Source organism: Caenorhabditis elegans, chromosome V, assembly GCF_000002985.6.
Source record: "Caenorhabditis elegans chromosome V".
In the NCBI taxonomy this organism is placed as follows: Eukaryota; Metazoa; Nematoda; class Chromadorea; order Rhabditida; family Rhabditidae; genus Caenorhabditis; species Caenorhabditis elegans.
Window position 1 is genome coordinate 15,240,425 of NC_003283.11, and position 13,295 is coordinate 15,253,719.

The following is a 13,295-nucleotide window of genomic DNA, read 5'->3' on the forward strand; positions in this document are numbered from 1 at the left end:
GTATACCTGCCATGTAAGTATGTTTTCAAAAAGAGTAGTAGTTTTTGGACTCAAAGGAAAGTGTTAGAGATATGCATACGTTACCTTAAAAATTGTCACAGCAAAAATAAATTGATTTAAAAAATTTCATAAAAGCTTGTTGATATAAGTTTCAGTTCGTCGACATCAGATTCATATAGATGCATAGCTCATTTGATTATTTCTGCATAGTTATGCACTGAGCTTTTTGCATCAAATAATTGTGTTTTAAATATTGGAAGTAAATATTATAACAACTGCACTTGTTTCTATGTGGAATTTTTCCAGGAGTTCCACAGCTTCTCTGAGTAGAAGGTTTTTTTCAGAAGATTCTTGGGTAGTAAATTTTGAAATTTCTTTTTTTTCTGAAATATCAAAACTTGTTTCCAATCAGAAAGTCATAAATTTGTCTGTGATTTTTTTTAGAACGTATCATTTTCGGTTCTGAAAATGAAACTTGTACCATTCATTAAATGTATTGTAGTCTGTCAACTCTCATTATAATTAACGCTGAGTGATCAGTGAGGAATCTAATTAGTTCTACACAGTGATTTTCTCGTATCATCTTTCCTTGTTCCTTTGTTTCAAAGAAATTACCAGTAATTGTTTTTATTTTTCAATTTTTGTTTAAGTTTATCTAAATTTTTGAACATAAGTGAATCTCATAATTTTAAATTTTTTCTGCTTTTTCAAATTTAAATTTAGGTGCCAAATCGGCTTCCTGGCAACTTTTTTACCCGAAAAACTGATTTTTAGCAAAAAATGGAAAAAATGAGTAAATGAGTAAAAGATAATTTTTTTTCAAAATGGATGAGTAAAAGATAAAAAAAATAAATTTGAAAAAAAATGAGTAAATGAGTAAAAGATAATTTCGAAAAAATGGATGAGTAAAAGATAAAAAAGTAAAAAATATCATAGTAAAAGATAATTAGCCAGTAAATATTATAACAACTGCACTTGTTTCTATGTAGAATTTTTCCAGTTTAATTGTTTTTATTTTTCAATTTTTGTTTAAGTTTATCTAAACTTTTGAACATAAGTGAATCTCATAATTTTAAATTTTTCTGCTTTTTCAAATTTAAATTTTTTGTATTTTGCATAATTTTTATTCCTTCAGATTCACCAGTGAATTTCTGGAAGGATGGTTGCCGAACGGCAGCACCTAGTTTTCAGTCGCGATCAACAATATTGCAAAACTCGATTTAAAGAAAAAGACGTCTCTCTAGCTGTACTCACTGTTGTCTTTTGTAGTGGAATTTTATCAATTCTGATTGCGACTGGGTTTTGGGTTTTCATTAATCCATTTCGTAAGTTTTCCGATTCAAATTCTGAAAACTAGTCAAATAATTGTTTAAAAAATTGAGTTTGACTTGTAAAACAGGCGAAAAAATTTATATTTTATCGTGCCAGTAATGATCGCCAAAGATTCCAGTCTTTAGTTTTACAGAAATTTTCAGACAGTTCTGACTTTACAGTGGTATCTGATTTGACAATAAGCAGCTTCTTACTTTTTTTGGAAATTGTGGATCACTTGAAGATTGTGATCAAATTCAAACGTATCGGATGTCAACTGTTGCATCTTCTTCCAAAATAAAATTTATTGAAATTCCGCCTTCCTTTCTTCAATAGTTTTTGAGTTATACGTTATTAAACAACACCACATATCAGCACCCGACATCTCGCAAGTCTATTTTTGACGACTGTTTCTGAGCAGTTTGTTAGTTATACCTTTTTTTGTAAATAATCAGACTTGTTTCGTAGGACGTGACTCCTTCAACAGGTCTTTATACAGGATGTTTAGTAGATTAATAAATATTTAGGACTAAACTACTTTTATAAAAACGAATTGAACCTATTATCAGCAATTACAAAAGCGGGATATACGCCTCTTTCATCACCCGATGCTTCTTCCATCTACAATAGCTTCAAAAACAAGTTTCCACCGATTAAAACCGAAGAAAGTTCAGAAGCCAAAAATAAATATATAAAAATTGAATTATTTTCAGATACTTGCAGCAAACGAATAATTGGATACTATTCAGGAACATCAGATTCTGAGATTACAATAAATCAGGTTTCAAAGTTAACACATGCAATATTTGCGTTCGTTCAGTTGACCTTTGATGGGACATTGGTTTTTCGGAACAAAAATCGATTTATGGCTCTGAGAAATATTGCAAAAACGGAAAACTCTACAGTAAAGTTTATGTTTTCAATTGGCGGCCCTGGTCATTCTCAGAATTTCTCACCAGTGGTGAGAAACCAGGAAAAAAAGAGGTGGGGATTGGGGATGGCGGTGAATTTTCTAGACAAATCTATAAAATATATAAAAAGCCCATTCCGAACATCAAGAAAAGTATTAGATTAGTTTGAATACAAAGTTTATTTTAATTGAAAAAAAACTTCAAAAGATCTAGAATACTTGCAGAAGTCCTGCTGTTAAATATTTTTGAACTCTGACAACTTTCAACTAGTTTTTGAATATTATTACTTGAATATAAATTGTTTTTTAACTAAAAAAAAATTTTTCCACGTTTCTCTGTACATTTATTTTTATTCAAACAAGTTGAGTAATCATATCGGAATGATCAGTTTTGTAGATTTGCCGCGAAGATTGTGCTTTGTTTGTGTGTTCTCATCCACTTACTTAAAAAATACTTTAAAAATACTTTAAAATATTACAGAAGATTCATTAAATCTATATTCTCATTCCTTGAGGAACATAAACTTGATGGAGTTGATATATTCTGGAAATGGCCGCATCTTGCCGATAAACACGCGTATTCTCAGTTTTTACTCGAACTGAATGAAATTTTAAAAACAAGAAAAGATTATATCCTATCGATATTGGTTCCACCACAAGGCATTGGTTTTGCATCAGGATTTAAAATGAATGAAATTGTGGAAAATGTCGACTTTATCAATATATTTGCAATGGACTACTATGGCCCTTGGGCTAGTGGATGGGGCAATCCCACGGGACCAATTTCACCAATTTACGGTGGAAGTGAACGAAGAGAGCAGTGGAATGTTGATAATACAGCAGCAATTTATTCCTGCGAAACAATGAGATCGAGCAAATTTAATATTGTGATTCCCTTTTTCGCGAGACTTTGGAATAATGTCGGAAAACCCATCGATTTTCCCGGAAAAGAAGTTTATAGAAACGTGACTCTTATTGATGGAAAAGCAGTTGGAGAGGTTTATATGCCGAGACGGTCTGCACTACAAAAAGGATACAATCTATCATCGTACAATTATGATGACCTATCTGAAACTGCATTTATCTACAATTCAACGACAAAAGAATATCTAACTTTTGAAGTGAAAAGGAGCATTGCTGCGAAACTCGACTATGTGCAAAATATGAATTTGGGAGGAGTTTGGATTTGGCAAATGGACATGGATGATGAATCTGATAAATTGTTGGATACAGTTGTATTTGACGATGGGTTTTGTAGCACCAAAAAATCAAAAGAATACGATTGCTCAATGTTTTAATCTAATGAAAATGGTTAAAAATCAACTTTGTTTAAAAATAAAATATATTTTCTGCAAAAAAATCGAGGTAATGCCAATAAAAAAGATTCAAAAACATGAGTATGTTACTAAAATGAGTAAATTTCATTGTAAAATCTTTTAAAATTTTTTTTGCGTTATAAAAGTCAGAAAATCTCAATATTCGTCTCTCATAAATTATGAAGTATATCTGGTAAAAGTCTACGATTATCAAATTTTAATAAAATTTCTATAATGTATTTTTTTCCACAAAAATTTTTTACCGAGATTTTTACAAAATAAATTTTGAAAACCTCTCTGCGCACTTTTGAGAAACTCCAAAAATTTCTTGTAACATTTTTTCCCGTGCTATCTAAATATATATTTATTCATATTAGTAACTTAACAGTAGGAAAACGTCTGGAAAAAAAAAAACGTCCAAGTTCATTTGTCGAACTAATGCGTTTTTGTAAATAATTCAAATGAAGGTCTCCAAATTTCTCGAAAGTCACATTAGATTAAGTGGAATGTATCAAATCAGCGGAAATACGGTAATTGCAATCTTGTGGCTGGTGCGTTAACTTTTTGATCGTTTTGCCTTCTCGAAAATAGGTATAGACTACCTCTTCTATTGGACTAACGTTTTTTTATTGCCAATCTTAAATTTCAACTTATCACTGAAAGTTAGCCTGAGAGATCAGTCATAAACTATTAATATATCATATTAGTTTGCCCAAGTTTGCCTCTTCTAGGATTTCGTTTTTTTATTTTTTTTTAACTGTTTGGTTATCACTTTTTCCAGTTTTTTTTTTCAGGATTTTTATGAATCCGCCTTTTCCGAATAGATTTGCAAGATTCGTCCGATCTGTGGAAAACCATGATGAATCGGAAAAGCCCAACTTGATAATTGTATTTCTAATGTGTGCACTATTTATATACGGAGTTCTGAGTATTATTTTTGTCACTATTTGTTTTTTACGCCGTATCTACAGATCCAGTGCGACTAAGAACGGAAATAGGTTAGTTGACTTTTCTGAATCAAATTCCGAATCACATTTCTTTGAGTGACTGAAAATTTTCGCTACCTTAGAAGTGAATTATCAGAATTTTTTGAAATGTTTCCTTGTGAAAACCAAAAAACGTTGTGTTTTTTTAAAATACATATTAAATTTTTGCCGAGGTTCAACTTTCGCGCCTCAACCGTACCCCACCGTATGTATAGTTCAGATTTGTTGCAGGAGATATTTGGTTCAGAATACCTACGTTAAAGCTCAACTTGATACAAATTCTTCAAGCTCACTTCCAGTAGACAAAGAAATAATCGAAACAATATCAATCAATGAGGAAACGCCTATAATAACTGATTATCAACCTTTGAATGAAAGAGCCGAGTACCTTCCATATAATCCTGCTTTTGAGATTCACTCTGAACATCTTGATGTTTTCGAAAAACAGTTTGGGCAAGGAAACTTTGGAAAAGTTAATAAAGCATTGCTCAAACTTATAAATCAGAAAACAGGGGAAGTAGTTCGGATGGATGTAGCAGTGAAAAGTGAGAACTAGGTTCCAATAATTTCCGATTGAGAATAATTTTTAATATCTTTAAGAACCAGCTGATTCCACGGATAAATCTCAAGATAAATTAATTCTTGATGAGATAAAATTGATGTGTGCAATCGGAAAACACCCGAACGTTCTGGCTATTGTTGGAGCAATCACCAAACAGGAGAAAGTGATAGGAAGGTATAGTTGACTTTCTTTGCTTCTCATTAATATGTTTTCTCAGAGAGCACAACCTTGTAGTCACCGAGTTTGTTGAAGGTGGAGATCTCAGGAGTGTTTTGAAATACACACCATATACGTTTCACGATGAGCTTACATCTACTGATCGAACTGGCGGACAAATGGTGAACTCTGATATTTTTGACGAACTGTCCACATCTGATTTATACTCTTTTGCGTATCAAATTGCAAATGGAATGGAATATTTGGCAGCGAAACCGGTGAGATTTTTTTGGGGGAAGTCTGGTGCAAATTTTCAATTTTTGAAGAAGAGCGAATTCCCAAAAGTCGGAAATTTTTACAATTACCCAATATTCCGATTTCCTAAAATTTTAGGTTGCTGGGCACTTTACGTTAGATAAATCTGTCATTTCTAGAAATTTCCAAACAATACAAATTTCTGACAAAATCTGAAATTGCCGATCGCCAAAACATATTTCAAATATAGCCATATTACGCTTTAGTTTCCGACCCTCTAGATTTTTGACAAACGAAACTTTTGCTCATTGTCAAAATTGTAACAAACAAAATGTTCACAAATGTTGTCAAATTTATCATGAATTTCATTTTCTTTAATAAGCACATGGAGTCAGAAAATCCCATCTCGCTTTGATCTTTGAAAAATGCGGGAGTTGAGACGATGATTTTGTATGGTTAATCCCGTGTTGACGTCACAATTTTTCTTTGAAAAAATTCCCGCATTTTCTGTAGATCAAACAGCCTAACACCACGTGATATAAGATTTTATAATCCTGAAAACACAGATTGGTTTGATTGATAACATGTGATTTTACAGTGTGTGCATCGTGATTTGGCGTTGCGGAATGTTTTTGTAAAGAGAAACAAGATGATTCGAATAGGAGACTTTGGGTTGGCCAGACATCATAGCAAAAAATCTTATTACAGGTTTTTTTATATTTTGTTAAACAGTTCGTCATTAAAATTTTCAGAATGCAATGCAATCCTGATACACCATTACCTATTTTTTGGCTTGCACCTGAATGTTTCAATGAATCAAAGTTCACTGAAATGACTGATGTTTGGTCTTATGGTGTTTGTCTTTTTGAACTTTTTTCACTTGGAGAATCACCTTATAAAAAACTTCACAATTCACCGTCTTACGATGTGGTGCATTATTTGAAGAAAGGGTACAGACTCTCAGCCCCAAGATATTGCAATGCAGAAATGTGAGTTGAAGAGATAGAAGAGAAACAGAGAGAGATAGATTTTTTTGAGTTCACTAAAAATGTTTATCGAAATTTTTAGTTTTTTACAGAATTTTTTCAGTCAAATTTTTTTGCAAAAAATGTTCAATTAATATTTCTTTGAACAATTCAGTGAATTTTGGAATTTCAGCCATTGTAAAGCTTTTTCTATAGTTTCAAAAATTTTTATTCATAAAGATATATTCGAAAAAAATTTTCGCTTGCTTCTCGTCCAGAAGGTTCTGAATTGTTTGTATTTTTTTGAAATCGCACAAAAATAAAACAGGAAAATTTTACAAAAATTCGATGATAGAGAATAAATCAGTCGTACAGTGAAAATTTAAAGATACGAGTTCATGTTGTATTGCTGGAATATCGATGCAACTCTTCGGCCTAAATTTACTGAATGCAAGGACTTTTGTAAAAGTTTAATAACTCGGAAAAAGGTGGGGCACGTTATTTGAATTTCTGGCAATTTTTTTTTTCATTTCTAGCTCAAAAAAATCGAGTCTCGTCTGCAAATGGAAGAGCAACTACAAAATGAGCTATCGCTTGCATGATAAAATTGTTCATTCAGATCTAATATGTAAAATTCGTACAAAAAATCCGTTTATTAATGTTTTTAATCAGCGATCAGCTCAGCCAATTGAAAACCAATCAACATTCTAATTGCGGGCAGAGCTCATTTCTGATTCGTCTGGAAAAAATTAAAAAGATCTCATTTTCAAAAATTGCATTTTTTCCACTTTCTCAACATTTCTTTTTCCCACTCTGGTTTCTATTGTGCATTTGTATCAAATTCTCAATTGACCCTGTTTTTATTTTAACAAATTAGCTGAAACTGGAAAATAAGACATTTTAAAAGTTATGTGGTAAACAGGTAATGAGGCAAACCAGACGGACGTCCTGAGCCCGGTTGTTGTGTGCCCAGAAAGAAAGTGTAGTTGTTCTTTCAGATCCCGATTTACCGATGGAACCATTCTTTTCAAAAACTACATATAACGGGTAACATCGGGGTTTAACGTTTATTCGGTTTAACGTGGAAAAAGACAAAGCCCTGATTAGATTTTTTATTTTTACATGAAGAAAGTAATAATAAGAACTTCATCAAGGAAAAATAAACTCGAAAATATTTTCCATCGCTTTTCAAAACAAAATAATTAAAACGTCAGAGAAATTCCACCAGCATGAGAACTTCCTAATTCATAGCATTTTCCAAAACAGAAACCAAAAATTGTTCCGTCAGCATGCCTGAAAATATTTTGAGTTTGATAGATAATTTGCTTACTCCAATATTCCTTTATCTAAATAATTTGAATTTCACGGTCTCTGTTGTCGGGGTCATAGCTAACCTATTTCATTTATCAGTGCTTTTTAGAAAACCTATGAGGATATTGACAATTAATATTTTTATGATTGGAATTGCCCTATGTGATTTGTGTAAAATGATTTCAGTTATATTTACGGCAATTATCAACTATTATCAATCAGTTATCCAGTCACAAATGCCTACAGAATGGTAATCCTAAATCTAAAATCACAATAACTTAGTTTTCAGCGCTCCATATCCAACATATATCGAACTTATAATAACCAATTTATGCTCAAGGGAATCAGATTTAGCAAAAAATTGTCTGTTTGGTTGGCTGTCTCATTAGCAATACTGAGAGCTGTTGTGATTAAATATCCAATAAATACAAAGTTCGTGTATAGATTTGCTTTTGAAAATAGCAAGGTCGACCAATTAGCAAAACTTGGGGGCTGGCTCAGGCCGCTGATTGGCCGCTTTTTAATTATCTCCGTAGATTAAATGCGAAAAGCTTTACGCAAATAGTTGCTTAACTTGATTTTCACAGAATACAAGATTTCACAAGCTCTGCACACGGGATTCGAATTTTTCTCCTTATCTGTCTTATGAACTCTCCACTTTGGTATCTTCAAAACAGATTTTCTATCGATGAACAGGAGAAATGGACTACTCCAATCGAATGCCTAAATTTCACTGAAAACTCCACTCAGATTATCTATTTGGAAAACAGCAGTGGTCTCGACTATAGTACTTCACTTCTTATTGATGGAGTTTTTTTTTCAAGATAATCCCATCCATACTTCTTCCACTTTCAACCATAGTGTTGCTCTATGAGTTAAAGAAAATTAAAAAGCTAACAGCTTCTACAAACTCTAGATCCACAGATAACAATACGCGAACTACAAAACTGGTGTGTTTTGTTACTATAACATTTTTAATATCAACAGTTCCACTTGGAATACTCTACCTTATAGAGATGATCTTTTTTGATACTGATGGATTGGAGTAAGTAAAAACTCATTGGAAAATTAAAAAAGTATAATTCGAAAAATCTCTTCAATATTTAAACTGATATCTCTTATCAATGGAACTATCCATTTTCTGATATGCTTTTTCATGTCAACACTGTATCGGAAAACTGTCAAAGAAATGTTTGGAATGCAACCTCACAATGGAAATCTAATAAATGTTCAACCAACTTTTCGAAAGTCTGAAATATAGTTCAACATATAAAGTATTTCGATTAGGCATCTAAAATCGGTACTTGTGTATTACAAAATTGATATTAATCTAATAAATCTAATTTAATCTTCCAAAAACACAACAAAAAAATTTCATATCGGCCCCTTGGAAAAACTTAAAAATAAATTTTAAAAAACCTTTCTAACTCTGTTAATTTTTTAGATTTTCAAGTGCTATTTGGTTGACAAGTTTTGAAAAAGATTGCGCGTAATATGGTTGTAAATTGCAGTGTAGCGCTTTTTTTTTTAAATATTTGTGAAAGATAGGATAAATGTGTTTTTGAAATTTTGCAAAAATGGCACTTGTATTAAAATTCATATTCATTGCTTATTGTACCCAGGAATTTTTTGATTCTTGATTAGTATTACCTCACGCATGAATCACGATAAATCGTAGTTCGGCAGAATAGTTCAGTAATTTGTATGTTTTTCTGTTAGAAGTTTAGAGGTGAAGAAACAACATTTGGAGATACTTCTTCTGCGCTAAAATGAGAAAAGAGCAATGAAACAAATCAGGATTTGAATCTAAACTAAATTCTTTTTAGCTGCGCTCAACCATCTGATTGGAAAATAGAAATTGCTCTGTTGAACTCAATTAAAAACGAACAGCCGACACCTCACCGAGACCAGACAGACATTTATCGCTACAAACTCATTTTCAAAGCATATGAACACACTTATCAAACTATAATACAGACTTTTGTACCAAGGAACTAAATACGAACTCGACTGTCTGTGAATCTGTCGAATATCAATGATCAAATGCGTAGGAGAAAGAAGTCAAACGATAATTTTTGAGAAATCTGTAAGAGTTTTGGAAGATACTGTAAAGATAAATCATCACCGATATGAATATTCGTAAATAATCTTTGAGAAAACTATCAGAAGTTCTCCATAAATGAGTGAATTTTTTTACACCCGTCAGAGGATTTCTGTTTTGTGCTTCTGATTCTTGATTACTATTACCTCGCTAATGAATCACTGGACACTAAATTGTAGCCCTGTACAAATTCCCTGGTGATAGTTCAATCATTTGTATGTTCCGTTGTTTTTCGGCAGTCTAGAGCCCCGTGACCTACCAGTATAAATATGGGAGTCACTGCTCACATTTCAGATCCAACGCATCATGCTCTACCAACTGCTTCATACTGTGCTCTCCGTCGTTGGAGTCTCATTGAACGCGTTCATGATGTATCTGGCTCTCACAAAATCCCCGAAGATCATGCTTCCATGCTCGGCAATCATCACGATCAAGACCTTCACGGATATCCTGACATCGGCTATGAGCTTTTTCGTTATGCAAAGGTTGGTTTTCTTTTATTGTTTCAGCTGATTTCTAATATCATTCATTGATTTTCAGAATCGTCACCGACGGGTCCTCAATCCTCGTCATCCCAACCGGACCATGCACTCACCTCGGACCAACCGCTTGTTATATTGGTCACATGTTCATGCTGTGCTTCCTCGAGTGCAACCTGATTTGGATGATCTCTTCCTACATCTTCCGTTACTACATCCTCTACGTCCGTGATCCTTCCATCAAGAGTCTTGTCTTTGTTGCAATCTGTCTCTCCATCCCTTCCTTCATTCATATGGCTACTTGGATTAGCAACTACGACCCAACTGTTGCCATCGCCATTCCTGAAAATGTTGGAATAGAATCTAGAGATATGGTACTTGGAGGTACAATCGTGACATGGTCGGCACTCACTCTTATAATTCAACTCTTCATCACCTCAATCCTAGTTTTGATTGCTTATGCCTGGATCCGGAATACACTTTTGAGTTTTGCAGTCAAGATGGGATCTGATAAGAATGATGTTAAGAAATTGAATACGAGACTTGTCAAGGTAAGAGTAACCAAATCTGTGTAACCTGGAAATATCTTATTAATTCGCAGGTGATCAACTTCCAAGTGTTCCTCCCATCCTTCATCTTCCTAGGAGTCTTCGTCTTTGTTGGAATGTTCACCCAACTGATTGACCCAAAGATTTCCCAGTATCTTGTCTCAGTGATTTTCATGTTCTCCCCAATCTGCTCCCCATTCTCATACATTCTTTTCGTACCCCACTACCTTAATGTTATCCTCGGAAACAAGAAAGTGTCCGAAGCAAAAAGCACAACGGAAGGATGCACATTCCGACATGTGAACATGGCAGCTTCCACTTCAAATACCCCTGAATGCTCGGCTTGATGGCTTTGAATGTTCTAAAATAACAATGTTTCTAAATGCTTCAAGAATAAAACAGTTAAGAGATCTATAACTATAATATATTTAGGTTATAACAATATCTGGCGTCAAAAAAACACACAGTGCTAGAGTATGATCTACGAGAATTGCGGAATTTGGAAGCACACTTTTCAAATGATCATCGTTAAGAGCGTGTGAATGTCACATTTTTCTGGGAGAAAAATGTCCGCCTTTTTTGTAGATACGTAGAACCATAATGAAAAGGCCTGCCACTACTTTTATTTTCTGGAGTAGACCGTGTTAATTTGGTATTCGATAAACGTTTTAGTGCTCACTATCAGTGTGCCACAATTATATAAAAGTTTGAATGTAAAATTACCAATTTCACGTCATTTTGGAAATATGGCGCACAGACATTTGAAACATCTTTCCCAATATTAGCATACTTGGTTTAGTTGGAAAAATATAAGTATTAATAGAAATAGTGTCCTCTTGAATGAATGAGAACCCAACGCTTTTAATTAATTTTTTTTGTTTAAACATATTAAAACACTAACTAACTAATCAGTCTCAAACCCCAAACGTTAGTAACTAGACACAACAATGACTGTTTTCGAAAAAAAATTAATAAATTCTCTGTTTTTTCTGATTCTGAGATATTCTTGATTAATTTTCTCGGCTTCAACTAGCTGGTCAACTTGATTCCCCACAAGATGCCATGGGTCTTACTTTTCAATTATATTATATCAATTGTATTTGCAACCACTGCTTTTTTCCTAAACGGTTTCTTACTGTTGTCAATATTTTATTACAAAAAAATAACAGTTAACCCAAGCATGACATTCATCTATTGGAAATTTGGAGCAGATCTATTTTATACTTTAAGCTTATCAATTTGCATTAGTTATTATCTTTTAATGTCGCTTTCAGCTAATTTTATAATTAAAAACTTAACATTTTGGTTGGTTTGGGCATCTACATCAATTGGAAGTATGAGGTCAATTTTGGCACTTTCAATATCTATTGAGAGAGTTTTTGCAACTTTCATCCCAGTTTATTTCCATAAGTATCGGAGTAAATTTCCAAATCTTCTAGTTCTCTGCATTATTTTGGCCAAGGGATTTCTCGATCAATATATACTTTTTGGATTTTGTGGTAATGATATCGATGCACCTTTGGAGTGTAATGGTATTTTCTGTGCTGTAAACAGTTGCTATAACTCGTTTTATTTCTCAAGCGAGCTGGGTGTGTATTTTGTAAATGGAGCTTTTTCGGCTACTTTATTTTTCCGATTTTTCATTTGGAATTATTTTTCAAAAATGCAAAAAAACTGTATAATTTCTAGAGTGAGTTAACACGTTTTTTAAAGAACGATACAAATGCAGGTTTCAGGCCACCCGCATTGCACTTCTCGATTTTTTCATACTGTTATTTTTCAATGTTCTCTCTTCACATTTTGTTAACAATTTAAGAATTGTCAATATAAGAGAAGTCGGACCATTAACAGTTGCCACGAAGATGTTTGGATTTGTTATTGAAGGATTGATAACTTGCCGAGTCTTATTTGGTGGGAAACTCGTGTCTACTTTTGTTGCAACGTCAAATTCGCTGAAGCTGATCTAAACCTCAAAAGTTTGTTTTTCCTATATAAACTTTCAAAATTTCCAAAAAAACTTAGAATGAGATTCACAGCGAGACAGTTGTGCTCTTCGAACTACACAGAAAACCAAACATTAAGCTGAACACGCAATGGTGCGGTGAAGCAACATGAAAAAGAGAACCTGAAATAAAAATATTTCGAACATGTTTTTGAAGAAATATAATATGACCACAAACATTCGACACATCTTTTTCAATAATAGTTTACTTGGCTTAGCTGGAAAACTAGAGTTCGCCTGGAAGTACCTATAGTCTATAGACACAACTTTCACGGTTTTCTGATTCCCTGAATTTCCACAAAGTTAGAATATTTAAACAGCTAATTAGAAAACTGAACATTCTAAAACACAAACCCCAAATGTTAGACACGACTGTTTGTTATTTCTCTGACT

General features: G+C 33.1%; 4 protein-coding genes and 1 pseudogene across 5 annotated transcripts; all 5 read left to right on the forward strand.

The window, feature by feature from the left end:
- Nucleotides 1–1,134: 1,134 nt before the first annotated feature.
- chil-12 (GH18 domain-containing protein) lies at nucleotides 1,135–3,579 on the forward strand. The gene is made up of 4 exons (NM_074369.3): nucleotides 1,135–1,325; nucleotides 1,881–1,979; nucleotides 2,025–2,295; nucleotides 2,703–3,579. Exons 1-4 carry the CDS (start codon nucleotides 1,160–1,162, stop codon nucleotides 3,517–3,519), a joined length of 1,353 nt encoding a protein of 450 aa, NP_506770.2. The 5' UTR covers nucleotides 1,135–1,159; the 3' UTR covers nucleotides 3,520–3,579.
- A 752-nt stretch (nucleotides 3,580–4,331) lies between these two features.
- On the forward strand, nucleotides 4,332–7,362 carry kin-30 (Protein kinase domain-containing protein). The gene is made up of 8 exons (NM_074370.8): nucleotides 4,332–4,535; nucleotides 4,755–5,068; nucleotides 5,124–5,259; nucleotides 5,303–5,519; nucleotides 6,095–6,204; nucleotides 6,249–6,485; nucleotides 6,850–6,949; nucleotides 6,998–7,362. The coding sequence occupies exons 1-8, from the start codon at nucleotides 4,339–4,341 to the stop codon at nucleotides 7,061–7,063; spliced, it is 1,377 nt and encodes a 458-aa protein (NP_506771.3). The 5' UTR covers nucleotides 4,332–4,338; the 3' UTR covers nucleotides 7,064–7,362.
- Nucleotides 7,363–7,750: 388 nt separating this feature from the next.
- Nucleotides 7,751–9,033, forward strand: srw-50 (annotated as a pseudogene). The gene is given in 5 exon segments: nucleotides 7,751–8,022; nucleotides 8,055–8,204; nucleotides 8,360–8,582; nucleotides 8,597–8,817; nucleotides 8,850–9,033. Coding segments are annotated over 5 exon segments (1,050 nt in total).
- A 1,146-nt stretch (nucleotides 9,034–10,179) lies between these two features.
- On the forward strand, nucleotides 10,180–11,307 carry srd-28 (Serpentine receptor class delta-28; the record flags this gene model as incomplete). The annotated part of the gene is made up of 3 exons (NM_074372.2): nucleotides 10,180–10,358; nucleotides 10,414–10,903; nucleotides 10,954–11,307. The coding sequence occupies 3 exons, from the start codon at nucleotides 10,180–10,182 to the stop codon at nucleotides 11,245–11,247; spliced, it is 963 nt and encodes a 320-aa protein (NP_506773.1). The 3' UTR covers nucleotides 11,248–11,307.
- Nucleotides 11,308–11,957: 650 nt separating this feature from the next.
- srbc-76 (Serpentine Receptor, class BC (Class B-like)) lies at nucleotides 11,958–12,867 on the forward strand (the record flags this gene model as incomplete). Its single annotated transcript, NM_074373.1, has 2 exons — nucleotides 11,958–12,590; nucleotides 12,637–12,867. The coding sequence occupies 2 exons, from the start codon at nucleotides 11,958–11,960 to the stop codon at nucleotides 12,865–12,867; spliced, it is 864 nt and encodes a 287-aa protein (NP_506774.1).
- Nucleotides 12,868–13,295: the final 428 nt, after the last annotated feature.